General features: G+C 41.3%; 2 protein-coding genes across 2 annotated transcripts in view; both read right to left on the minus strand.

The window, feature by feature from the left end:
* Positions 1-4,835: 4,835 nt before the first annotated feature.
* On the minus strand, positions 4,836-10,087 carry LOC145401495 (proton-coupled folate transporter-like). Its single transcript, XM_080273770.1, has 7 exons — positions 9,926-10,087; positions 9,167-9,319; positions 8,089-8,665; positions 7,787-7,882; positions 6,351-6,578; positions 5,744-5,900; positions 4,836-5,427 (listed from the first exon to the last, which is right to left on the minus strand). Exons 1-7 carry the CDS (start codon positions 10,085-10,087, stop codon positions 4,836-4,838), a joined length of 1,965 nt encoding a protein of 654 aa, XP_080129896.1.
* Positions 10,088-10,429: 342 nt separating this feature from the next.
* Positions 10,430-27,925, minus strand: part of LOC145401511 (sodium-coupled monocarboxylate transporter 1-like) — a 28,391-nt gene continuing 10,895 nt past the window's right edge. The window contains exons 8-15 of the mRNA XM_080273771.1: positions 27,439-27,657; positions 24,996-25,114; positions 24,496-24,650; positions 23,848-24,059; positions 23,441-23,544; positions 23,111-23,248; positions 21,288-21,344; positions 10,430-10,605 (exon numbers count right to left, since the gene is read on the minus strand). Of these exons, the coding sequence (XP_080129897.1) occupies positions 10,430-10,605; positions 21,288-21,344; positions 23,111-23,248; positions 23,441-23,544; positions 23,848-24,059; positions 24,496-24,650; positions 24,996-25,114; positions 27,439-27,657 (1,180 nt within the window). The remainder of the gene's footprint in view (positions 10,606-21,287; positions 21,345-23,110; positions 23,249-23,440; positions 23,545-23,847; positions 24,060-24,495; positions 24,651-24,995; positions 25,115-27,438; positions 27,658-27,925) is intronic.

The raw sequence follows: 27,925 nt of genomic DNA on the forward strand, positions 1-27,925 counted from the left end.
TATATAGAAAACTCGAAACTTAAAAAAAAAAATACGGTGCAATTATTATCTGTAACCATCCGATGTATATCACTAACAATGTCAGTTCCTTTTGCCAAGTGCATTACAATGATATTTTTCTGTAATTATAAATCTAAATGAGCTGTTGTTTATTATGTACATACAATAGAGAGCCAAGGCTTATACTCTTAGCCCATTATAAATTATGCTTGTCACTCAAATACTATGGTGTTATAATTAGAGTTGAATTGAACAGATTTATCAGTTTCAGTCTGGTTATTGTTTATTGTTAACTGGCATAGCTGACAATGTTACTAAAAGAGTAGTGTTCTGTAACCCATTGATATCGTGACAATAAAATATATCCTTAACATTCTATTATTCTTTCCTATCTACCCATCTTTGAATTATTACTTTGTCTAACACGTACTGAACAGGTACAGAATCAGAGGACAATATACTGTACAGATGGTTTCTTGTGACCAGTTTCCAAAAATCATCTTTCTTTCAGCTATTCATTATCTTGCGTATTATCTTTCATCAGTGTTCTTTGCAGTAGGGTTCTTTTCTTGTTTGTCATTTGGCTCTAATAACGTAGGTTGCTTACTGTCTTATTTACTTTTATTTATTTATTCTTATTTAATGTGTTACTTTCATAGAGTATTTATTTATTTTTATTTATATAGTCTGATAATGTTTTGTACGGTCACAACTATAGTTCACTGACCTTAACTTGGCGGAGATTTTCGTCCTTTTGTAGCTTATTTCCCGCAATTCAGTGGTAGAGTATGACAATACTTCGGCTCTGCATTCATTCCATGGCACCATTTTGTGACTAGCTCTATAATCCAGGGTTAATCTCTTGCTACAACACAAAACTGATGATGCTGAGATGGCATGTTAGTATAATACCTTAAAATTAATCTGTAAGAATCGAATTCGCGGTGCCCAAAAGCGGTGGCGTTCTAATGTACCAATTGTGAGCGACTTTTCTGCATAACAATGGAATCAGTGGATGTGTGTGGTTCGTAGGATTGCTGGCCCTTAGAGAACGGGCTGTTAAGGCAATGTCCAGAATCAGACTCATTGAAAGAAATGGAAAGGGATACATATCAGTTTACCTGGGCTGAATATCTAAGTCTGACGGAGCAGATATTGTGCATGACCTGGACATTCTCGATAGAGAGCAGCATGGCCTCCTTGCATGAGCCGTCCACCAGCATGACAGGCTCCACCGTCAGTGTGATGAAGGAGGAGGCAATGTGGCTCATGACACTTACATCCTATATGCTACTCAGTCACAACAAGTAAATGCAGTTTGCCGGTAAAGAGGCGACTCAATCACCACCAAATGGTGTTTCAGTCACGACAAGAAAATTCAGTTCCATACTGAAGGAGAGGCAACGTGTGCCCAACTGATCTGGGTTGCTGGCCTGCCCTCTGTTGTTGCCAGCATTAGCATATAATGACCGAGAAGGGAGTTCTGTGGATCGTACTAGAAGATCAAGGGCGTTCGAGTCCAACGACCCAGCAAGGCTATGCAGACCCTCACCACGACCGTGACAAGGGCTCGTCCAGGTTTTTGGGCTTGGTCTCATAGAATCTTCATGTGGCCCGCTGCAAGTTCAAGGTTACGAGACAAGAAATGTACAAGGACATCCCCCACCCACAAAAAAAGAAAAAAGAAAAAAAAAGAAAATCCACTGCAGCCCAATTCTCCATAATTTTCTTTTTGAACTTGTAACTAGTAAGTGTACTTCCTGCATTCAAGAATTTAAGCTGAGGAGTTTATTAAGGAATATAAAATATCTTATCATGAAAATCTATGCACTGAATGACCGTGAAGAAATAATTTTTGCTGAACAATGCAATGGATTTTCGCAGTATGTGTTGCTTTGTGTCTATGTGATGCTGAAGACGGATGCGTTCATTTGATGGCACCGATACAACTGGATGGTGGAGATACTTGGCTATGGAAATATCCTTTAACTCCCTTCCTATCGCCCGAGAGGAGGAAGGTGACAAGTCGGAAATGGAAACTTGAGCCTGCAATCTACCGGGTTCAGGTTTCAGATGAAATAACAACAACAACAACAACAATTTGTACTACTGCTGCTGCTGTTGTTCTTTCCATGTTGCTTTGCGGTCCGCCAGGTTCACGTTTCAGATGAACCTGGGGTTACACCAGCTACTACTACTACTACTGCTACTACTACTACTACTACTACTACTACTACTACTACTACTACTACTACTACTACTACTACTTCTACTACTACTACTACTACTACTACTATTACTACTACCACTACCACTACTACTATACCCATGTTGTTTTGCATGTCTTCCTAAGGCTTCAACAATAGGAAGTTTCTATCCATCCATCCATCCATCATCCAATCCTATGCTGCCCCATGAGGAGCGTAGGAACCCGGGGCTAGGCAAGTTGGTCTTGACATTTAAGATGAGAGTGACCAGCCTCACTCATCCTTGAGTGGCATTACGTGAGCAATAAACCCCAACCACCCCATGGATATAAACCTGCACAGGCTCAATCCGATTGGAGCACCTTAATTACCCACTAAACCACCAGGCTATTTGGTTACCACCCAGAGTGGTAAGTGATTTCCTGGTGTACAGGACACCATTTGGCTTGTCACTCAGTGTAGAGTCACCCACTGGCAGAAGGAAGAGGAAAGAGTGAATAAAAGAAAGACAGAAGAGGGAGTGTAAAGTCACTTAAAGGCAGAAGGAAGTGGAAAGAATACTGGCATCAAAATTAGGTGACACTCCACAAAAACTCAACCGGCAGGTTCTCTCCTATACAGACACGTGACTTTGCTTGACCTTCGAGATTTGGGGAAGCTGCTCCAGTTGCCACCTCTTCACTCCAATGACGTGTGTGTGTGTGTGTGTGTGTGTGTGTGTGTGTGTGTGTGTGTGTGTGTGTGTGTGTGCTTTATACTGTGTGCATGTTTTATAATGTATATGTCTCATACTGTGTGTGTATTTCACACCATGTGCGTGTGCTTACTATTAAGTGCGTGTGTGTTTAATATCATGTGCGTGTTTGTTTAATATTATGTGCGTGTGCTTTTTATATTATGTGCGTGTGTGCTTTGTATTATGTTTGTATGTTTTTCATTATATATTTTATACTGTATTTTTCGTTGTTGTATTATTTGCTCTTACCACCCTCAGGCAATATTATTCAGATTTAGAGGGATTTTTTCAAAATGGAGGGGTTAGATAATACTAGCCTTCAATAATCCTATCAGTACATCTTTCCTAAGCTGAAGAATGCCATCGACAGGTCCCAAAACAAGTCATAAATATACCAAAAATATACGTCCTCTGTTGATAAGGTTCAGATGCCCTTGAAGGAGTACTGGATACCTTAGGAGTTTGACGTTAGTAAAAAATATCCTATGTATTAATTCTCCTAAACCTCAGCTGGGTATAGGTGATTGTATATACATTTTCCTTCAGGTTTACGACTACCAAACGCTTCACAGTCAAACCAGAGTGAATATTAATGTGAAAAAGCACTAAAACTACTGTAAATCAATCTGTGATAATTGATAGATGTTATGGATATTAATTTGTGATGGTGATTACTTAGGACGTTTTATGAATACTGACCAATTATTCTGCAGTTTAGATAGGACCTTTTATGAATATGCCTCGTTTAGCCTGTGAAGTAGTTAGGACCGTTTGTAAATACCGTAAGGGATCCATGTATTTTCTTTTTTCTTTTTTTTCCTGTGTGTCCTGCTACATCCCGGAACCACAGTAGATGCAGCTGTCCCTTTTGACCTGTGTTCTTGTAGTCGTAGGAAGCTCCCTGACACCCTCTTCCTAACAGCTCATTATCTTTTTTTTATCCTTTACGGTAATATTTTCCTGTGCGTTGTTTGTGCAATTTACAGTGTCAACAAGAGGAAAACGAAAGGAAAAATAAATAAAGATAAATATAACTCTTAAGAGATATAGGGAAAAATCAACCCACAAAAATCCATTCAATCCGACGATCATCTTTTAATACTCGTACTACATCCAGACGATTTCTTCAGCCTAATTGAAACATTTTGTATTAAAGGGGTTTATGGAGACTTCATTCAACCCGTCCAGAAAAAAAAAATATATATATATATATATATATATATATATATATATATATATATATATATATATATATATATATATATATATATATATATATATATATATATATCCTACAGTACAGCCAAATCAAATCGTGTGCAAATTTTGATCAATACATTATGAAAAAAGTTGAGCCTTCTGAAACACGTACTAGAAGAGATAGGGTTTTCACTGTATTTCATCTGTTGTAAATTTTCTTCAGACGGTACTGGGAAAATGGTGGTTTCTGTGTACAAGTATTTTATTTTATGTTTTTCAATAATCATGTCAGAAACTTAAGAATCTATTTTCCCCTTTTACTGTGTCAGGTGTATTTATTTATTTATTTATTTATCTATCTATTTATTTGTTACTAAGGACGTTTAGGGGAAAGAACCAAACTCATCATCATCGCTGCAGAAAATGACAAATTATACAGTCATCTGTTTTATTGAATCTTTTATGAATTTTCACACGAGCCTCCACCGAGGCCCAACTAAAGCTATCGGTAAAAAAAAAAAAAAAAAAAAACTGAGTGTGGTGTTGTACTTTTGATGTGAGGCTTCGTAGAACTTATTCCTTACCGATTTGGTGTGTACATTTCGCCCCAAGTCTGTCTGTGTTTGTGTCTGTCTGTCTGTCTGTCTCTAATGACGAATATTATTTCGATATTTAGCCAGCGTTATGATACCTCAGTGGATGTCGCGAGCACAGATACTTTTATTATTGTTCACTGGGGCTTTTATCCGTTTCCGCTTGAAGGCGTATGGTACCGTCTCAGAGGATGTCATTTCGGTGTCATTCATAGGATTCCCACGACATCCTGTCGTCTGTACAATTGCCATCTTGACATCTCTCAGCTGATCTTCATGGGAACCTGGCACCTCCGTACGGCAACCCGTTTGTGAAGATTTTCCAGTTTTCTGTTGCCCATTCTCCTTCACGGCACTTTCATTGTCATTGATGTTGTTTTCCACTGCAGGAGTTTCTGATTCTGCAACTCTGAAGCTGTTACTACTTGCACCGATGTGAGGAACTGTTCCAGAGGGCTGGGTCTTGGTAGCATCGTCGAAGAGAGATTGTTTGCCGTCGATAATTTTTTGCGTCTGGGAATGCGAATTTACTTGGATTTCTCCTGAGTCACTGAGAGTACAGGCGATGGACTTAAGTGTGGCCTCAGTGCCTTTGCTGAACTTGTCACTGATGTGTTCAGATGGCTTGGTCAAAAGCTCCATCGAATTTGAATTGCTGGCCAAGGGCATCTCGTGCATGAGCTTGATCGTCCTAGAATTAAAAATCACATTAGACCGATTTTCTTTTCATATTTCCTGTTTCCTCCAGACGATTTAATTCGCCAAAGAATAAACTTTTAGAACTGGAAATGTTTGATGTAACCTTCGTTACTCACTACATTATAAAACTTCTCTAAAGTGCATCAAATCGTCTGCTTGGTAGCAAGAATAAAATAATAAAAAATGTCATGTCGGCTGTAGAGGTTAAAGGGTGCGGTAGAAAATCTCAGACGACACTGTGACTTATTTCACTTCTATGTTATACCCATGAGAAACATACGTTGATACTGGAATGTGTTGATGCTCACGTGAAGGTGGTGGCGATGAGGAGATTGAGGGAGGCGCCAACAAAAAACTGCGCCCCAGGGAAGATGTCTACGGTGTTGTAGTAGATGGGGGCATAGGTGGCGTATCCTACCATGGGCATCAGACCGGCCAAGGCAGCCAACACACCACTGATTCGACCTGGTGGGTGCAGGGAAATAAATGTGCATGCATCAACCCTTAAATGAACTTAATGCAGTAAAGTGAGTGTAATGCAACGAGATATGGATTTGTTATTGCGGCCCCTAGCTTACAGTACATGAATGCGAACGCGGTGGCGTGCAGACTGAGGTTGCCCTCCTCCCGCACTCCACCTTGGGAAGAGATGCTGAGCCTCATATACAGTGCGATTAATGAAAATATAGCTTTAGACAATTACCCAAGATCATCAGAGGAGAGGATAATTGCAGTAAGCCACTTGATCCATGACAGACAGCTCCTACGAGAGTGTGACTAAACTACTAGAATAAGACAAGGTTAGCAAAGAAGAAGACTAGGATGAAGTGCCACAAACTGACTTTCAACAATAACCTGAAGGGGGGAAAAAGTGCTGTCTCCAACACTAACAGAATATCGCTCCTTGACAGTAACCTTTCTCTTGGCTGTCGACGAGTTTGGTGGGCATGGAGCGAAGAGCGATGATGGAGGCGTTCGAGATGAGCCCGATGACAGGTCCTAGCCACACCAGATACCAGGTAGCGCCCTCCACCATGCCGTAGCTGATGTACTCCCCCACAATGGAGAGGGACCCGACCATCACCAGTGCTGTGTCAGTCATTTTCACCTTCTTGGTCAGCAGCGGCACCAGCACCAGAGAGCCTGCGTGTGAGTATACAAGGTTAGTCCACACACACACACACACACACACACACACACACACACACACACACACACGCACACGCACACGCACACGCACACGCACACGCACGCACGCACGCACGCACGCACGCACGCACGCACGCACGCACGCACGCACGCACGCGCACACACACACACACACACACACACACACACACACACACACACACACACACACACACAAATGACTGAGTGTATGTGGCAGAATGTTTGTGTGTTTTCCTTGTCGGTCACATTATCTTGGCTAACCCTGGTCTTAAGTGCCGATCAAAGTGGGAAGTCACTGGTCTAAAGGACAATGGGAAGTTTTGGCTCGAATAATGCATGTGTGGTAATGGTAAAGTATTTTGTAGTTCAGGTGTATTGGATATAAGAGAAGAAGTAGGAAGGTTTGACAGCGAAAGAGTAAGAAGTTTTGACCACTTCACTATAAGACGTTTCTCTTAAGCTGATCAAAGTCGTTTTGCGATAGCCCGAAATCGAGGAAAAAAAAAAAACATTTAATGAAGGGGCTTATCTTTCAACTCTGAATCAAGATGAAGATTAATCAAAGCTTTAGACAGTTACCCAAGAACATCAGAGGAGAGGATAATGAAAAATATGAATAAGTTTGAATTTCCGTATTAAGGTCGCAAAATATCTTCATCTTAACCCCTTGGCTGATAAATACCAAATTTTCAGTATTTTCCTGTTAACGTCAGACTTTTTTTTTTTTTTTTTTTTTGCAGAAACTCAGCTGTCAGAGTGATTAAGGCAGTGTCAAAGCGAGCGGTTTCTCTGGCAACCAAATCTTGGATTTTTTTGTGTTGCCGCTGCCTTTTAAATGGATGACAGCAGTAAAGGGTTGCGCTTGTTGACGCTTCAGTTGATAAGGCCCTGTGGCAACTGTTATTAGGTAAGAGGTAAATGTAGTTTTCCACGTTTAAATGTATCCTTAAAATAGTGAAAATTTTTTCAGTCGTAATTTTACTTATCATTGCTAACAGTTAACGACCTCCATCCGTACTCAGATCTCAGGTTATTAAAGGAACCATCTTATAATATCTTCGTCCTATCTATTCTTTTCTTCGAAACTGCCCATAATGTAGTGTCACGGAACAGTAAACTTCAGGAAAGGACTATGTAATATAATAAAAGCCCAGTTATGAGCTTGAGGGTGATCAGCTCACCAGCAGCTACCAGCAGATGACGGTAGGTGATCCAGTAGCCGTAGTCGGTGGCGTCCCAGCTCAGCACGCGACGCAGGAACATGTACATATAGAAACCTAGACAGATATCCTTGCATTAGCACTACTGGGGTATATTTAGCAGCACGAAGTAACAAACAGGAAGAGCATTTTTGAAACAATAAAGGCATAGTTTGAGATAGTAAGGGCACATTTGAAACAGTATGGGCACATTTGAAGCAGTATGAGCACGTTTGAAACAGTAAGGGGACATTTATGAGGAAGACAAGGAAGGACCACTGCACCTCTTGCCCCACGACGAATAGTGTTGGCGAGTAAAACAGTAATGATGATGAAGCGAGTGTTACCCTCACGCTTCTTAAAAACCGTCTGGAAGGACTCGGCCAAACGGTGCCAGTTGAAGTAATCCGCCAGCATTTTCGCCACCGTGAGGTCCTTTGTACTGTACTCCTGAGGGTGGGGGTCTTGAGTCGCCAGCGGTTTTTTGGCGAAGGGACCGTGTGTCTCCTTGATATAGAAAGCGACATACATGATGGATACTAAATCTGCAAGGGTAATGAGACCTAGAGCGAGGTGATAGCCGCTGTATTTGATGATGACTGCAGTTAGCAGAGTTCCCACAGGGCCACCCAGGTACCACAGGGAGGCAACGATGTTGACGCGAGGCGTGCGTTGATTCTCGTCGGTGATGTCGCTGATGTAACTAGTGGCAGTGGTTATCATCCCGACACTGGCACCTCCAAGTGCTTCCACCAGGGTCACCAGCAGCAGCACCTCCACCGGCCAGCTGGCCTGCCAGTTCACCAGCAGGTATCCGCCAGCGTGAACCGTGTGCGCTGTCAGCGACACAAGCAATGGAACCTGTAATATATGATGGGTGTCAGCTACAGCATGTGGATATAATTATTCATCTTCGTCGTCATCATAATCATCGCCTTCATCATCATTAGCTTGACCTCTTTCTCCCACCGAAGAATGAGGTGAGATATGATCCAGAAAACAAATAAACTGAAGCACAAAAGACGATGAACCTTAACTTTTACTTCCATTAACACGGGGATCATACATCTGAATAATTACGGTTCTGTGATACAGGACATCACACAAGATTAACCTTTCAGCTGCGAACTGCCTACTTTACTTGTTACTTTGGTTAACGTCAAATAATTTACTTAGCTCAAGAGGAACACCAAAAAACTCTCTTGAATAATGAGAGAGAGAGAGAGAGCGAGAGAGAGAGAGAGAGAGAGAGAATAAAATACGGACGGTTTCGCTTTGTTCACAGAGACTCACAGCAGTCAAACGCTTGACTAAAGGTCACACTTATCCTCTTATACCATTACGAGTATGAACAGGATTCACCTTTCTGCCGTACTTGTCGCTCCAGGCGCCCATGAAGAGGACGTAGATGGGTGGCAGCACGGATAGGACGATGCTGTTGTAGAAGGCGAAGAGGGCATACACTCTTTGAACGCTGATGTTTAGTTCTGGGTACTCGGACAGGTTACTGCACACCTGTCGGGGAAATTACATGTTGGTTAGAAAAGCAGCCACACCTTTCCTTTTAACGTACTCTTGGTTTTCATACGTGTTTTTCGCATACGAACTTTTTCTCCTGTTAGGTTAGAGTTTTCCTGTGCCTTAAATCCTTATGAAATCTGCCATTTTAAATGCGAAAAAATAAAATATGAAGCACGATCATGTTTCTTTTTCTTTTTCGTTCCTTTTTTTTTTTTTTTTTTGAGGGGGGGGGTTCAATATACAAAAGAAAGCCACAACTAAAACTTAATACGGTATCAAACCTCAACAATGACCCATAATAAAACAGAATCAGCGGAAAAGACACGTACGAAAACACAGCAAAACAGAATCCGACACGTACGAGAACAAAACAAAACAGTATCAGCGGAAGACACGTACGAAAACAACAAAACAAAATCAGCGGAAAAGACACACACGAAAACACAACAGAGGAGTAACAGCGGAAAAGACACTTACGAAAACACAACAAAATACAATCGGTGGAAAAGACACATACTAAAACACAACAAAGCGGAAAAGACTAAGACGAAAACATATCAAAAGAGAATCAGCGGAAAAGACACATATAACACCACATACCTCTGTCGGATACCCCAGCTTGACAGTGCATATTTTATTCATCTGGACGTTCTCCATGAAGATCAGCATGGCCTCCTTGCACGCCCCGTCCAGCAGTATGAGGGGCTCCACCGTCACTTTGGCGAGGGTGGTGGTTATGTGGCTCATCACACTCGCTGCCATACTGACACACACTAAATATTCACGTTCTTGTAACCTTCATTTATATTCTCTACGGCAAATTGGCCACTATTTTAATGTACTGAATTTTTGCCTACTAAATACCATCATCTGGACATCTTTTTTGCTTGATTTTCTCGGACTACAGTATATTGTTTATATTAAAATTTCACGAAATTAACCAGGGCCTTTGGGGAAATTTACCACTGTTTTGAAACATACTGATGCTTCACGTTCTTAAAGTCTTCATTTCCATAACATCTTTTCACTTTTTTTTTTCTTCTTGTTACCCCCAGTCAGTGTTCGCAACCGTTTTAAGACTTTATGATTAACAAGAGAGCATTTTCACATTTTTTCCCCTTGCTGCTGCCAGTCAATAACATTTACCTTCAGAAACACCATCACTATAAGGGCATCGGTCAGGAGTCTCCGAAGTTCCTCTGTCACGTAATGCTTCAAAAGCCTCGAAGGATTGAAGAGCCAGCACATTAATCCACTGCATGAGTTGTTCCACTTCTCTGCTGAAAAGAAAAAAAGTCTATCTTAATTTCTCGGTATTTACTTCACATTGTTAACATCACTTGTTTCATTCATCAAAACAGCCTGCATCAATCCATTTTTCTTTTAAGTAATTAAAAGTTCATCTCAAAGGCTCATTTCGTTCTCTAGCCAACTTCTACATTTCTTATCTTCACCTACATTCCTCAGTACGATCATGATCATCATCACCATCATCATTACTATCATTATCATCTGAGTTTGTCCCTAAGTACTTAGCAACGTCAGCGGACAAAATGTTACCATATTACGAAAAGCAAACCCTTGTGCACTGAGTCTGCGTTTATTTATCATCCATTGGTTATACACTTGCATGGACAAGTCTTGGTCGCTGTGGATGGAGGTTCTGCCAAGCGTGGTAGAAGCGAGTGGAAGACTGAACACAGAGTCTCCCACAAGCATATGAAAAAAAAGAATAATGATTGCTATTAACTGTTTCAGCCTATGGAGCATCCTACACTAGATCTAATCGTGTGGCGTTAGCTGAGATGGAATTATGGAATTTTTTCGACCATGAATGTGTGTGTGTGTGTGTGTGTGTGTGTGTGTGTGTTGTAAAAAAAAAAAAACCCTCTAACATCAGTAAATACAACGCAAGTACCCAGTAGTGTCAGGGCACTAAAATCTACAAAATTCTGACACCCTGAAACCACACTCACTCATTATGCGTTGGATTAAGCTACTTCCCTGCTTGGTGAAAATACAGTAGGCCTACTGTACTCCAAGAATAATTTGAAATTGGACTTAGAACACTACGTCCAGAGTGGGAACCCAAAGATCGAGTGCGAGAAAGAAACAAACAGAAAAAGAAGATTGAGAGATGAAGAGCATAGTTTTGCTAGGCTTACATAGAACAGGCTAACAGGCATTAGGTATGAGTGGGGAAAGATATGAAAGGCCTTTATCAAACAATGAATTGTCTCAGGTTGGTGAAGAAGATAAGGATGAGTCTTTGTCCACTACATAAATTGCCAATGAACGGTCCATGTTTCTTACACCATAGAATATTCAGAACGGTTTTGCACAAATGATTATACTTATTGGCAGCGATGGGTGAAGTTTTTGTGAAGCAGTCAAGCAGTTCTGCCTGGAGACTGCGGCCACGTGTGTGTGTGTGTGTGTGTGTGTGTGTGTGTGTGTGTTTGTGTGTGTGTACTTTAAAGGAGGGGAGGATGTCTTGGAGGGGGGAATGAAAGATGGGTAAGAATGGGTGACTGAGCATACCCTTTATTGCAATTTTTCTTTAGTTTATTCTTGCTGTTACCTTACGATTTTGTTTAGCTTTAGGAAGGCCACTCGTAATGAAGAGATTAAGGTTACATGTAACCCCTCCAGTTCGAGAAGTCTCCCCTAAAGCTGATATACAACAGTGAGGAGACAGCAAGAATAAATAAAAGAGGACGTCACTAGAGTCTAAGTTTGTTGACAGAGACTAGAGTGAGATTGTGAGGTACTGTCAATTAAGGAAATATTATCATCCACAGCATCGGTGATGTAATTATTATGCTTCTGTATTTTCCTTCAGTATACGGTTCCCATTTCATTACTGAATTATATTGCTTGAAATTATTAGTATTATGACAGCTGTGATTTGGACAGTTAGATGCTTTGTTCTGAATGAAGAATTTGCTCATTGTGCATTTTGAGTATGTCTGCAGTGACATCGTTCATTTGACTATTTAGTGTCACTGCGTCCATTTAAATGTTCATTATATCACAGATCGTTCCCAGGATTCACGAGGAAGTGGTGGTTTCCCAGATGATAGGAGGTGAACCCCCTGTCAGTCGCAAAAGAAAAAAAAAAATACTGCAGTTAAAAATCTCGCCCTCGAGCAAGATCCTGGTGACCTTCGGTACCACAGAGTGTGGCCCGGGTCGCGTCAGGATTTGCGCTAAAAAAAAAAAAAAAAAAAAAAAAAAAAAAAATACCCGCAGCAAGGATGACGCAAAGCTCATACTTTCACCTTTCTCTCACTCCTGACCCGGGGCACCTCCGCAGTATGGTTGGTTGCACGCCTAACTAATAAATAAATTGCAAGGCCTACGTACAGTATCTTTGATTTAAAAATATTACCTGCGTGCTTTATAGTGGACATGAGCCATATAATTTTGTCAGTCTAATCATTTCTTGAGATTTGGTTAGTTTCTTAGACCACACGCTTAATATAAGAAGACGAAAGTGATGTTAACCCCTTCAGTACAAGGTTTTTCCTAAGGTGCACAAAGTAGCCCAGAATACTGCCCAGACCCAAGATGACCATTATATTCAGACTTGACCTACATAGTCTATAGGAACCAGTGTACAAAAACAAGGTCCCTAAGTCAGGACTGTCGAGCCAGAAGGAACATATGAACAGATGCAGAAAAAGACAAAGAAAACAGGAAAAATACTAAATTGGCGGGGAAAAAAATAATAATGATAAATAATAACAAAAACTCTTCGGGCTGAAAGTGTTAACAAGCATATCTTTCTTATAAGAACGCCTCGTACTCAGTCAGGAATGTAACTATACCCTTTTCACTCAAACTTGGCCCAAAAGTACCATATCTCCATCTTGAATACTAAGGTGTAGCAAGAGATTAGCACTAGAATATAATGCTAGTCACGACGAAGTGCAGTGAAGAGGATGTAAAGCCATAATACTGACATCCTTCTACTGAGTTGCGTGAAATTAGCTAAAAAAGAAAAAAATAGTGTGGCCAAGTTAAAGGACCATAGTCTCTCTCTCCCTCTCTCTCTCTCTGCGTGTGTTCTTTTGTGTCCAGATCTGCCTATTTGCTGCCAGTATGTGTCCAACTTTATCAGCTGTCCAACTCGAACTCTCATGTCGTCTAAGTACCGGGTCTGTTTTATTTGCCTGTGCTCGGCGGTTTCGGTAATTTTGGTTCTCTATATTCAGCCTCCCCCCTATTTTCTTTCTGTTCAGCCCCGTCTTCTTCCCTGTCTGTTTTTCTGCCTGTTTCTGTTTCTCCGTTTGTTTCTCTGCCTCTCTACCCCCCTCCATCTTTGTCTCTGTTTTTAGCTTATCGATGTCCAGTTCTACTTTTGTTATTCTGGCTCTGTGTCCATCTCTTCCTTCGATCATCTATATCTAATACCGTTCGCCTGTTTCCCCTTGCCTGTCTAAACCTTGTTCTTTCGGGGACGGCAAGAACGGAAGGCAGAGTCAAGAACAGGGATTAGGGGAGGAGGCGGGTGAGTGGAAGGATGGGGAAGGGGAAGAGAGTGGGGGGAGGGAGGAGAATTGGGGGGAATAAGTAGGGGACAGTCCAAAATCTTCCTTCCAGGGGAATAAAAGGTGGGGAAAAACCGGTTGCCCTTTAACTTTAATCCCTCCCCCCCCTCTCTCTCTCTCTCTCTCTCCCTCCCTCAGAAATGCATTTGTAATATCGCTTACTCATGAATGTGTATATATACAGGAATAAATGCACATAGAAACACATGGAAAGCATACAGAAAAAAACAACACGAACAAGGGAACAAGGCCCCACACACCCATCATACACATATGAAAAAACAAACACACTTTCATACACACACACACACACACACACACCGCTCGCTGGTGCAGTGGTAACGTTCTCGCTTGCCATCTGGTAGACTGGAGTTCGCGCCTCGCTCAGGTTGCGAAAAGTTTCACTGACGAAGTGGGTGGTTACTGTCCCCCTGGAGCAAGGGGATGGGTGTGTGGGTGTGTGAAGGTCACAGTCTTGCCCTTAGATCGGACTATATGAGCTCTCAGCTCCCTTCCGGGAGGGTAAAATGCTGACGATCACGACCATCAAGTGATCCTGACCGACCCGGTGAATTATACACACACACACACACACACACACACACACACACACACACACACACACACACAGAATGTTATCCCAGAGTGTTCCAGTCTCCACACACGGAAAAAAATATGACGGCCAGAAGGAAGAGAAAGAAGTGGATAAAGGTTGAGGCCATGTGAAGGTCTCTCTCTCTCTCTCTCTCAATCCATCCATCCCACAGATTTCATGCCCCGTACTGTATCATCTTAGTTTTTGTTTTCCTTTTTACTATATACTCGTCATTTGATTACATCTATAAAATCAAGGACAAAGTAACTGGTTCTTTGGAGTGTCCAGGGTCCGTATTCCCATCGCTTAAGGAGGCTCCCTAGCACCTCTTACTTAGCGATTTATTTTTGGATACGACCGGTTAAATGAGTTTTGTACGTTATCTGTGCAGAATATGGCGATATTGAGAATGATTTATGCAACACAGAGAAGGACAATAAGGTGTAATAAGCAAAATAAGTTGCTCAGGAAAAGTTATCAGGGAGCTTCCTTAACCGACGAGAATACGGGCCTGGGAATGAGGGGGTTAGGATGAATTCAATCCTTCAGTCCGATGACCTAATATCAATTATATTCCCACTCCCACCATACGATTTTCTTCAGTTCAGGACAGATTTCTAGTAGTAGTGGAGTTAATGAAGGCTGTATCTAACTTCCTCTGTTCAAAAAATCCCTCTAGTGCTGGACAGAATAATGTGGTGGTGGGGATAATATATTACAGAAAAGGTTTACAGAAATAGATGGCAGAAAGTTGTTGACGTCTTCTCTTCGGTGATGGCCTTATTCTTGCCACTACTAAACTTGCTACATTCACACCAAGAGAGATTTTTTGGGGCAGGTGGGGTTAGATAAGGATTTTATTAACCCCCTTCGCAATAAGAGATATCCAGTGTGCGGAATAAAATCGTCCGCTGATAGCAGGAGTAGAATGAAAACTACGTTACCAGACTGAAAAGGTTGGTAGTCATTTTTATCATTATCATGACCATCATCAAAATCCTGTTTCCTTTACTTAATATGGGACTAACACGATTCAGAAAAGGAAAAAAAAAAATACATCATCCGAGGTCCTGCTGAAGTGGCCGGTTGAAATATCCATTGTTTTAAAGGCCTTCCAGACTAATTAGCCTCGATATGTGGATTTCTCAGTCGTCCGTATATTCATCCCCCCTTGTTTTCAGACATCGACTTTACCAAGCATGGATATATGCTTTATTCAGGCGCCACGCAGAAAAAGGTCTACAGCCTAAAGTTGTCATCGAATTATGTGTACTAATCTAACTGTATAGCTTGAGATCTGTACCAGATAATGATTATAGTTCAGTAGCCATCGCCATTACCTAGATTTTCAGAAGCTTGATGTTGTTCCGTTATTTGGCTCTTCAGTGTTAATGTGTCTCCTTGCTATTTTGAGGAGGTTCTTTCTTACATCCACTTTGGTAAGAGGGATGGTGACTTAAATGAATCTGTTGTTTACCAGTAGATATGAACATTGGTATATACAGTCTGCTGCTGTGATAAAATGAATGGGCAAACGTAGTGAATTTTGTGAGCCATCCTTTCTCTAATACCATGCACATGTTGCAGTTAGAGAAATACGCACATGCCAACAAGGGACAGATCATTACTATTATTATCATCCTCTTCCTCATAATCATCACAATCACATCACCATCACATCACATCTCCATCACATCACCATTATCATCAACAACAGCTGCAGACAGTTTTGTTCATCTGAAATAATACTCTAGCAATCAAATAGCAAAAAACTACCTCGATTTATCCTCTCCCCGTTGTGAGCACTTTGGTACATGATTCCAAGTCCAGGCGATTCTGTTCACCTGAGAGGTCGCCTGTCACTTAGCAAGGCAATATACTACTGTCGATAACACCAGTCACAAAGCAGGAAGAATGGAGTTTGGGTCTAAACAAACACTGAGTCCTTTTGCTCTAGTTCTTTATCTCTTCTTCTCTCCTGCCCTCGCTTACCTGTATCCCCCCTCCTGCCTCCTTCCACACCTCTTTCCTCCCCCTCATCTACATCCCCCCTCCCTCACGCCTCCTACCTTCTCCTATGTACCCTCCTACTTTCTCCTCACCTTTTCTGACTAGCTCATCCTCACATCTTCCTCCCCACCCTCTCCTGTTAGCCCCTTACTAGCATCTCCCCCTCTCCATACCTCTCCCTTACCTATTTCTTCATCTGGCCTCTCCTACCTTCCCTTCACCTGCCCTTTCTCACATTCCACCTTTTACCTCTCCCTCACCTCGTATACCTCTCCCTCACCTCGTATACCTCTCCCTCACCTCGTATACCTCCTCTCACCTCCTACCTTCACTTCACCTGCTCCTTCTACTGTACCCTCTCACCCCTTCTCCCCTCCTCCCTCCCCAGAACCTACCTCTTCCCTCACCTCACCTCTTCCACCTCCCTATGCAGGTTACAGGTACCAAGTGTCAACCCATAAATTAGGAGTGACTACAAGACGAACAGCAAAAAGCACACGTGGCACCCACACCCACACACACACACACACACACACACAGCATAGCGACGAGGGGAAAAAGTACCCAAACTGAGAGAATCAACTCAAAACAATTTAGATGAGAACTGGGGCAGGATTCTCAGTGGAGGCTTCACAGCATCTCTTCCTTGGTGATTTATTTTGCATATTACCCTCAGCTCTTTCTAGCATGTTATTTATATCCCTTTGACATTGACCTAGTTTGAATAGATAACATGGAAGATAGTAATGAAGTGTAATGCACAAAATAAATCGCTAAGGGAGAAGTGTTACGAAATCTCTAAAGCCACTTCCAAGACAGCGATTACTTCAGCAGAACATTTACCACAAAAAGTACTGACGTGGGACCAGGAGGAGCGGTAGGAGGATGATGTGAGGTAATATTATCCCGGGTGAGGAAATGTGTGGCGTAAGGTGGAGATGTGTTTTTGTGCCGCCTCCACCCACCACCTCCCCGGGCCGGAGGGATGGGTGGCAACAGAGAAGCGACGACCAAGGTGAAGGAGGAGGGGGGTAAGGCAACATAGAATTCAGAGGTGCAAGAAAAAAAGTAATAATCTGATTCCATATTATCAACACATTTTAAATCGCTTTTTATGCAGCACTAGAGTAACTGGGATGCCTGCACTCGTCACTTGTGTGTGGTAAGGCAGAGGCAGGTTGAGGTGTGTAGTGCCCGGCAGAACCCGGCACGTGTCCGTACACTGCTAAAGCCGTCAGTGCCTAACACGTGGCCTCAGGTGCTGAATCATAAGCTGCTGCTTCTGTGTACCCTGCCCACCACTCTGGAGGGCAGCCATAGTGTTACATGTCCAATTTCTTTATCTAAAATCGGATCAACATTGCACACCAAACCATATATATATATATATATATATATATATATATATATATATATATATATATTACACACACACACACATATATATATATATATATATATATATATATATATATATATAAAATGTGTGTGTGTGTGTGTGTGTGTGTGTGTGTGTGTGTGTGTGTGTGTGTGTGTGTGTGTGTGTCTTATATAATAAATTATATAAGAGGAGTGGTTATTATCAAGGTGTGATGTAAAAGACGAATCGCTTAGGAAGATTCGTTACGAACTCTCCAAAGTCAACAAGAAATGCGAACCTATAAGAAGATGAGACATACATTTTCCTTCAGCCAGAGGAAGTTATATGTATGCATGTATGCATGTATGTGTGTATGTGTAAAATGGATTTACTATACCGAAGAGGTTACGGCAAGTTGGGGTATATCATATTCGTCTGATAATTATTTTGTTGCAGTTCTCTATCTTCAGTGCGTTATTTTATAAAGCCTTGGAGAGAGAGAGAGAGAGAGAGAGAGAGAGAGAGAGAGAGAGAGAGCATTCAAGGTGAACTTGTCAAATATTTTTATTTTTCCTGCGCACAGTCAATTACATTAAATGAACAGAACTTGACAAGAAGGCATCCCTCCACCCGCCTCAACCTCTAGGGGAGAGAGAGAGAGAGAGAGAGAGAGAGAGAGAGAGAGAGAGAGAGAGAGAAGCTGGTGGCAAGAAGCGGAAAATCATTTTAAGAAGTCAAAGGAAAAAAAAGTTGGATTATATGAAGATGCTTAAAATTAGACAGCGTATAATTAACTGGACAAGGAAAGCTCCAGAAGATTCCCCAGAAAACGACACACAACCATCGCTTTACCACCCAGGTCCCTTTTTCACCATGATCTTCTCCCACCGCCAAAATACCACCCTTCTGCTATTATTTTCAGTAACCTTCCACATCAATGAATAAAATACTTTCGCCATTGATATCTACCCCTATAATCTACTATAATATTGTCACCACTAAATCTACTACCAATACTACTGGCCTTCAAATTTATAATGCTTGTCTCTTTTCAACTTAATAATGAGTCAGTTAAATATTGTCAAGGTGGACAGAGCCCTGCAATCTTATACCTGTGTTCTCCTTGACTTAAAAGACTCCGTAGCACCCTTTTCTCAGCGATTTATTTGTTATGTTACTCTTTAAGGTCTTAGTGTATAGTTTAACCAACATTTTTTTTGCACTAAAGACTTTGCAGCACTCTTTCCATGACGATTTATTTTGTTTCTCACACCTTGGTATCCTCTTAAATCTGATCCATGTATGTTTTAAGCATTGGCACGACTTGCACCACTTACTTGCAAGAGAATAAGTCGAGGAATGAAAAAGAAGTCGCTGAAAGAGAGGTTTTACGAAGTTTCTCACGCTTTTATCATAAGTTTCCACACATTAAAACTAAAGGTGATGTTGCTGCTGGTGAGGATGATAATGATGCCTATGATGTTTGAAGATGTTGTGATGATGCTGATGGTGATGACAATGATGATGACTGTGATGGTGACGACGACGATGATTATGAGGATGCCGATGTCGATGATGTTTTGTGGATGTCCTCGATGATGCTGATGACAGTGATGATGACGATGACGACGAATCTGTTTCTCACCAACCATGACAACGGAGAAAAACACCAGCCTGGAAAGAAAAACAGCTCTCGATGCTCACCCACTCACCCACAAATGTTTAGTGTCCTCCTCACATCCCACGCAAGGATGTGTAATGACTTGCAACTGAGCCACTGCAAAATCCTCATCAAGGCTGGGTGGTGGGTGGTTGAGCAGTGAGTTATACCTGGTACACACGTGGCTAATTTCACCACAAACACTATCGTATTTCACATCAGTCTTTTAATTAGTCCTCATTAAAGACTGGGATTGTAGTCATTCTCTAAAGTTATGACGATTTGGGGTATTCAGACACTCCAAAAGTAAAGCAGTACTACTACTACTACTACTAAGCATGGCGGAACGTCTGAGAGTGCAATACAAGGCCACCAATCGGTTGATGACGTTCAAGATCGAATTACGTAACCGGTAGTTGGTGCCTGACCCTTAACCATCCCATCACGATTAGTCCAAATCAGATCAAAACTTACTGCCTTGACCTTGTTCTGTGACTTTAACTTTTCCATGTGACCTTGACGTTTAACTGATTCTTCTCAAAATGGAATTCCTTTATTCTTGCCTTACCTTGAACTCTTCCACAAAGTTTAGTACAAATCGGGGGGGAAAAAAAAAAGATGGTCTTACAATGTGATCTTGACCCCTAACCTATTGTTCTAAAAAATGGTAGGTCAGGCCCTTGTCTGATTCTCAACACTTTCATCATCTTTGGTTCAAATTAGATCAAAACTGGTTTAGCGTTTTTTTTTCATATACAGACACACGGATCGGAATTTGACCTTGACAATTGCCCGTGGCTTGTAACTGGTTGTTCTCAAAATCGGACCCCCTATTTCTTACGTTACCCTTAACTCTTACACCAACTTTGATTTGAATCGGATAAAAGCTGATTAAGCTTACCTAGCTAGGTTATACTATGACCTGGCATTGTGACCTTGGCCTTTGATCTATTGTTCTACAAAGCAATGGTTCATCCCTTTGTCTTTCCCTCTACCCCTACCCCTCCACCTGTAAAATTTCTCCCTAAACTTAAAAGAAAAAAAAAATCTCCTGAAGGTCGCGAGAAGAAAAGAAAGACGTCCTCGGGGTAAAGGGGTTGTGTCCATTTCCACATATGGAGCTACTGAATCCATAATTTACAGATACTCTGTAATTTACACGTGATTTACAAGCTTCCCCATGAGCCACTTAAATATTATGACGCATTTTTAAATAATTCTTCCTGCCACCCAAAGATATTTTTCTTTCCAGTTAAGGGTAAAGTTTTTGAAGTGGGAGATTAGAAACTACCTTCATTAACCCTTCAACTTCAGAATTCTTTATATATATATATATATATATATATATATATATATAGATTGTGTGTGTGTGTGTGTGTGTGTGTGTGTGTGTGTGTGTGTGTGTGTGAGTGCTTTCTCTGTCATCCTCTGTTCGTCATCTGAAAGTATTGCCAAAAACTGATGACGTCCCTTCCCCTTCGGTACTAGAATTATACCCCGGTCAACTAGGGGACGTCATTTGCATTTTGTTCATGTTATTTCTAGATTATATTACTGAACTCAAGGAAAGATGTTCATACTGCAGGAGTTAGGTATTTCTCTCCCATCAACCCATTCACTGCCAAGGGCTCTTCGAAAACTGAATATAATCACATGGCAGTAGCCAGAACTACAAATGACTCCATACTGAACTGGTTAAGCATACGACCTGTAAACTCAGCTAGGCGTGGTTGAGCTGCCTTCGCTGAGAAGGTAGGCAGGATACACTCTGGCCGTCAGCTTACCCTCAATCACTGCTGCTCTCTCACTGAAGTCTTCCTGGAATTTAATCTCATCCGACACTGTAAAACTGGGAACTCAGGTGTGAAGTGCAGACACCAGAAATATAATGGGTTGTTAAACAGGAACTACTCGTATATTTTGACGTTGAGATTTCAGTTTATGGCGTATTTATGATGCCCTGATTTTGCCTAACACACGCAGGTTCTCATTATCGCATTCGGATTGCTGGGTGCAGATGATTAAGCGGCCAGCAACACTTGAACCAGAATTAGCGTCATTATCTGGCAAAACGCTCATAATCGGAGCTTCCGGCACTACATAATAACTTCCACACCATGCATCCTGCTGCTGCAATGTTCAGTCTTACCTGTAGTTATTCTCAGCAAGGCTTGAAAGTACTCGTTGCGAAAAATTCACTGAGGCGAGATACAGGTCAAGAGGTCCGCCATTAATCCACATTTTCTACTTCTCACATTCCTCCACTGGCTAATATTCTTAAGCTGAAATGATAATTTTAAGCCAAGTTAGAGTAAAAAGAGTATAATTTTCGAATAAATATTCTGTACTGGGCCCGTAAAGACGATTTGGTAGCCTAACTTCACTAATGTCACTAAACCTACTCTTAACAGGCGCTAGAATGTCACTTAAAAAAGGAAATAGGAAAAACGCTGAACTTTCTTAACTATAGCAAAAATATTAGTCAAATCTAAACTGGCCTACATGTGGATTCCGTAACGCTAACCATCAGATATGGCGCTATATATAATTCATCTCTTAATCTGGTATCAAAACAGCTAACTTGGCCACCCTGACGCATAAAGCTGTCTTCAGAATGATTGACAATTTTTAGCCCGAGAAAGTTTTATCACTTTATTTTTACAGCTGCCAAAAAAATTATATTCGGCTTAAGAAGCATCCCAACAATGAAGGGCCCGTATTCTCGTAGGTTAAGGTGGCTCTCTAGCACTTTTTCCTTTGCGATTTATATTTGGATATGGTTGGTTAATATCCTTTTGCACGTTATCTATGCAGGGTATGGTAATATTGGAAGGATTAATGTAACACAGAAGAGAACAGTAAGATGTTATAAACAAAATAAACCGCTTGCGAAAAGGTGTTAGGGACCTTCCTCAACTGGCGAGAATACAGGCCAAGGGGTTTATGAAGGCTATATCCAACCCCATCTGTTACAAAACTCTCCCTAAGTCTATAAAACATCTCTAGATAGTAAGATTATGATTTAAACAACGTCCCAGGGCAAAACGAGTCAACTAGGTAGTTTTCAATTGTATATTTTTAACCATATTTCAGCTAACATGTTAGGGTCATCAAAAAAATAATGTGGCCAGAGACTGACTTGAGGTAACACAGGAGAGAAATGGGTTATATTTTGATTCATCATTGTATGTCCCGTTAATGCTGTTACTGTCTTGATTTCAGTGTCATGAATTGCTCTGCTGGAAGAATTATACCCACTCACATCCAGTATATGAGTATAATCCTCCCACAGCATGGTATTCCCTAGCGTCTTTGGTATTATGCTAAAGATTACTTCACAACCATTTTAGGAGTGCATATGAAAATATAAAGTGACTATAGAAGGTAATGTTCTATACGGTGAGAGATAGTCTGAAACTAGCTTTACGTGGGTAAGAATGGGAGACCTAACATACAGTCCTTACGTCTTAACTTGAGCCGGAAGAATGACTGTTGCATATCACATCCTCGTCTGTCTGGGTGGCGACGGAATGGCAAGAATAAGCATCACTCGTCTTCGAATGGCAAAACTGATCGTTGTTTGTTTTTGAATGGCTAGAGCAGTCACCATTTGCCTTCATCTTCAATCCATTCACCTCCCCTTCAGCTTTTCCCTTCCGCTTCAGCAGCTGCCACGCTCTCCTGTAGAGCTTGGCTGACATGGAGTTAAGAAGTTGTCCATCCACATCCTCCGGCCGAAGTGGACCTGACGGCGGGATGAAGAAAGCCTGCAGTCATTAATATGGATTTAAAAATCAGTTTCTACTTTCCTCATGGCTCTCAAAATACTCTCCTTCGAAAATCATCTCTAGCAGGGAACATCTCCGTCGAAAATAGTCTGTCAAAAACCATCTCAGAAGGATAGGTCAGCTCTCTCTGCTCCATGCACAGTACTTACGTGTGCAGAAGGAGACAACACTGCTGACCACCAGAGTGATGATGATGCCGATGAAGCCGTTGTAGCAGTAGGACACATCATACAGGGTGTGGTGGTCATGGGTTCTGGAAAACGATGGTTAGGATAGTTAGCTGGTTACATTTTTTTTTTTTCGGATTATTTAGAACATTGTTGGCATTTGGTAACAATGCTACTGTTGGGTGGTTGTCCCAGCTCATAACATACCGCACAGAGCTCGAAATAAGACAAAGTTGGTGAGCATTATCATAATCAGTACTTGGAAATACAAATAACTATTCCATGAATAAAAGAATGATGAAGATTGCTATATCTCGACGAGTAAAAAAGCCCATCAATCGGAAACAACTCGAAACGAGTTAACGTGGTGCGCCTATCGGTTTACTTACTTCATCAGATTAGTTTCATGAGAAACAAGTGAGTCAGTGATGGTGGTGGGAGTGATGGTGGTGGTAGCGACAGAAGAGGCACTGGTGAGGATCTCCGGGCAGCCGTCAGTGGAGAGTGGGAGGGACGGGGGAAAGGTGCCCCCTCTCATTAGCGTCCCCACCACCCTCCACATGCTGAAGAAGAATGACGTCACCAAGCCCACCACAGCCCCCTGCAGATGACAATTATGTCACAGTTTTAAACTGATGGAAGTTCTACTGCTCTTTCTACACTGAAAAATTTTCATCATTTCTAATAAGGTGTCTAAAAAAGGAGGGGGGGGGGACATTCTTTTCTCTTTTTTCTCGGCAGCGAGGTGCAAATACTCATCGACTTTCAGAGCCAAACTAATGCAATTCTATTACGCTAAGTTTTGGCCTCTGCACCGTTTTGATTGTGATACCTGACAGTCCAGAAATTAGTGCTTTGATACGTCAGATGAGTTTTATTTACAAGCATCCCTTCCAGAGTCAAATTTTCCGTGCTGAAAACTAAATTCATTCGACTGAGGGAGAAAAAACTGTTATGGATTACCACGAAAAAATTCTTCCAGCACTATCCCACTATAAACACAGCTATGGTTATCACGTACATTCCTGTACGCCTACCGTCTTATTAGCCCACGGTACGAATATCCCGGTGAGGAAGAGGCCGTCTACGGGCCCCTGGATGGCGGTTGAGACGGTGTAGGCGACGCTGAAGAGGTTTCCCCACCTACCTGCCACCACCGCTAGACCCATCGACGCCAGTCCAGCCGCCATTGCTGAGGGGAAAAATATAATGAATTATTGCCGTGATCTGCATTTTCTCAGGTATACAAGCAATGCGCTATAGTAGTGTGGGTGGCATGTTACCTAATGGGTTCAGTTGTGTTGATTACATTAAAGTTCTGTGCATGACCTGATATTAGGGTACTCTGACATGTTCACTATATCTATAAAGGAATGGCCACCAATGTGGTTACTATAGTTAGTATGATAAGAAAACGAAGAGAAAACTTCGTTTTCTTGAAGTGAACAGTATTCAGAGAGAAAAAAGTAAGCAAGTGTGTTGCAAACAAAGACGATGTAACTGAAACTGACATAAAAACGACAGTATTGAAACTAACACACAAGCTTAACCACATTGGTGGCAGCAGCTGGGGAGATGGCCGAGAAGTACGTTGTGTCTTTGAGCAGGTCCTCCCACACCAGACACGCCACAGAGTTAGCGTTGGACGACATCGAACTGTGAGGGAACACGACACATCTTAATATTCATCAATTTATACCTATCGACGGCACAAACGGATATATGGACTAATAATCACTATGTAGGTTTATGATTAGAAGTAGGGAGGTTCTGCAGATTCGATCTCCCTTTTCTCAGCATATATATATATATATATATATATATATATATATATATATATATATATATATATATATATACAATCTATCTATCTCTCTATCTCTCTATCTCATCATCATCATCATCATCATCATCATCATCATCATCGTCATCGTCATCGTCATCGTCATCGTCATCGTCATCATCATCATCATCATCATCATCATCATTATCCATCATCCATCATCAGCCAGTACAAGTCCACTGCTGAACAAAGGCCTCCCCCAACCTTCTTTACAAATTCCTTGACTGAGCCAGTCTTTGCCACGTTTTCCCTGCAAATTTCTCTATCTCATCTCTACACCTCTTGTCTGGCCTTTTTCTGCTACGCTTACCATCTTCTGGTGTCCAGTCAGTCAACCTCTTGCTCCATCGATTATCCCTTGTTCTTGCTACATGGCCTGCCCACCTCCATTTCTGTTCTTTTATAATTTCTATAATATCTTTGACTTTAGTCTTCTCTCTCACCCAAGATGATCTTTTCCTGTCTCTTAAAGATATTCCCAACATTGACCTTTCCATTGCTCTCTGAGAACGAATTAATTTATTTTCCATCGATTTTGTCAGTTTCCAAGTCTCACAACCATATGTTATAGCTGGAATTATACATTCGTTGTATACTTTTCGTTTCATACAAACTGGCAAGCTATTTTTCATAATGTCTCTATGTTTACCGAAAGCTTTCCATCCAATTGTAATGAGTCTTTTTATTTCGCTATCATTATCTTTCGTTAATTTTAGTATTTGTCCCAGGTAATTGTACTCCTCGACTTCTTCAAGAATTTCTCCACTTATTCTTATGACGCTCTTTGGTGTTTGAGGATTAAACATTACTTTAGGTTTACTCCGGTTCATCTTTAGCCCTACTTTGAGACTTTCTATGTTCAGGTCATTTAACATTTCTTGCAATGTCTGCTTTTTCTGAGATTAGGACAATGTCATCTGCAAATCTTAAATGGTTTAGCTTTTCTCCATCTATGTTTACTCCTTTGTTCTCCCAGTCTAGCTTTCTGAAAATACTTTCCAGGCATGCTGTAAATAACCTTGGTGAAATTGTATCTCCCTGACGCACGCCCTTCTCAATCTTAATTTTCTTTGAGTCCTTATGTAATTTAACTGTAGCAGTTCCCTCTTTTTATATGTTTTCGAGCAGTTTTACAATGTTCTCATTCACTCCTTCTTCTCGCAATGAATTTATAATTGCTATGTGCTCCACTGAGTCGAAAGCCTTTTCGTAATCAACAAAACCTAAGCACAGTGGTTAATTATATTCTGTAGTTTTCTCACTTAGCTGATTCATCGTGTGCAGGTGATCAGTAGTCGAGTACCCGCTTCGGAATCCTGCCTGTTCACGAGGTTGGTTTTCCTCCAAATTTGTAGCTATTCTGTTTGTAAGGACTTTAGTGAAAAGTTTGTAAATGACTGATAGCAAGCTAATGGGTCGATAGTTACTAAGGTCTTTTGAGTCGCCTTTTTTATAATGTAGAATAACAATTGCATTACACCATGTTTTGGGAATTTTCTTCTGTTTTATACTTTGGGTAAATAATATATCTATCTATCTATCTATCTATCTATCTATATATATATATATAATCATGTTCACTCAGAGGTAAGGCATACATACAGTAAATTAACCCTTTGCGTATGTTGACGTAACTACAGAATATTTCATTAAACAAATAAGACCTTGTTACGAACGGGTTTGCGAGTATGAAAACTACTCCGTTTGGAGAGGAATTAGAAACGTGGAAGCCCCGGCTTACTGTTGGCAGAGGACTGTCAGTGAACTTTTGCTTATGCCTATACATATAAATCATACTTCACGCCAATCGACCCCTAAATATATTTGCGAAGTCGTGGCAAAAAGCACTGGTAAGAAGATAGAGAGAGAGAGAGAGAGAGAAAAAAAAAAGGGCACTCTCTCATTGGGAAAGGTAATCAACTACATTGTTTTTACCCTAACTTGACAGATTTTTACCCTCTTGTAACTTCATTCGCGTAGGTCAATAGCAGAACGAGACATTGCTATGACTCTACATCCTTTCCACAGCACTTTTTCGCGACTAGCAGCATATTGTACCGTTAAATATTAAAAAAGTTCACAATTCAAGATGGCAATATTAGGCCAAGTTAGCATGAAAATAGTATACTGTGGATACCTGAGAACCCCTCCATAGATCGCTGCCACAAAGAGTCCAGGGAGGCCAGGCAACGAACCCAGCTTGTCCATGACCATGTAGGGGATGATCTGGTCCGCCTTCTCTATCCTGCCGGAGGTGAGGGGGTCACAGTCACTGTAGGTGGCGTAGGCAACCAGGCCGGAGTAGTAGAAGAACCCCCAGAGTATGATGATCCCCACCAGGAATGCTTTCATGAGCCTGTTGATGGAGAGGTTACGGTCGGTCGCATTTTACTGTAGATGTTATTGGGTTGCTCGACTATATTCGGTTTGTTTTCATCTGACGAAACCGGGCTACTCTCACAAGTTGGAATTCGATGAACTTTAGTTATGAAGTAGGAATCAGTCTCCTTGGTCTCTAGTCAGATCCACCATCCGGTCTGACTAACTTGGCCATCAGCTAAGCGTAAAGGTGTTAGGGTCTCTGTCAGGTGAAAGCAAACAGGCTGTAGAGAGGACATCGTTCT

This window comes from Coenobita brevimanus, chromosome 6 (assembly GCF_032717465.1).
Source record: "Coenobita brevimanus isolate Jiangsu-jjx chromosome 6, ASM3271746v2, whole genome shotgun sequence".
Taxonomy (NCBI): Eukaryota; Metazoa; Arthropoda; class Malacostraca; order Decapoda; family Coenobitidae; genus Coenobita; species Coenobita brevimanus.

What these genes read in the sequence shown, in the direction of transcription:
- LOC145401495 (XM_080273770.1), bottom strand. Translation starts at nt 10,087, where the DNA reads ATGGCAGCGAGTGTGATGAGCCACATAACCACCACCCTCGCCAAAGTG. An exon ending in AGCTGGGGTATCCGACAGAG is followed by an intron (nt 9,320 to 9,925) that starts GTATGTGGTGTT and finishes TTTCCCCGACAG; the next exon opens with GTGTGCAGTAACCTGTCCGA. An exon ending in TCATCTGCTGGTAGCTGCTG is followed by an intron (nt 6,579 to 7,786) that starts GTGAGCTGATCA and finishes ACTCACACGCAG; the next exon opens with GCTCTCTGGTGCTGGTGCCG.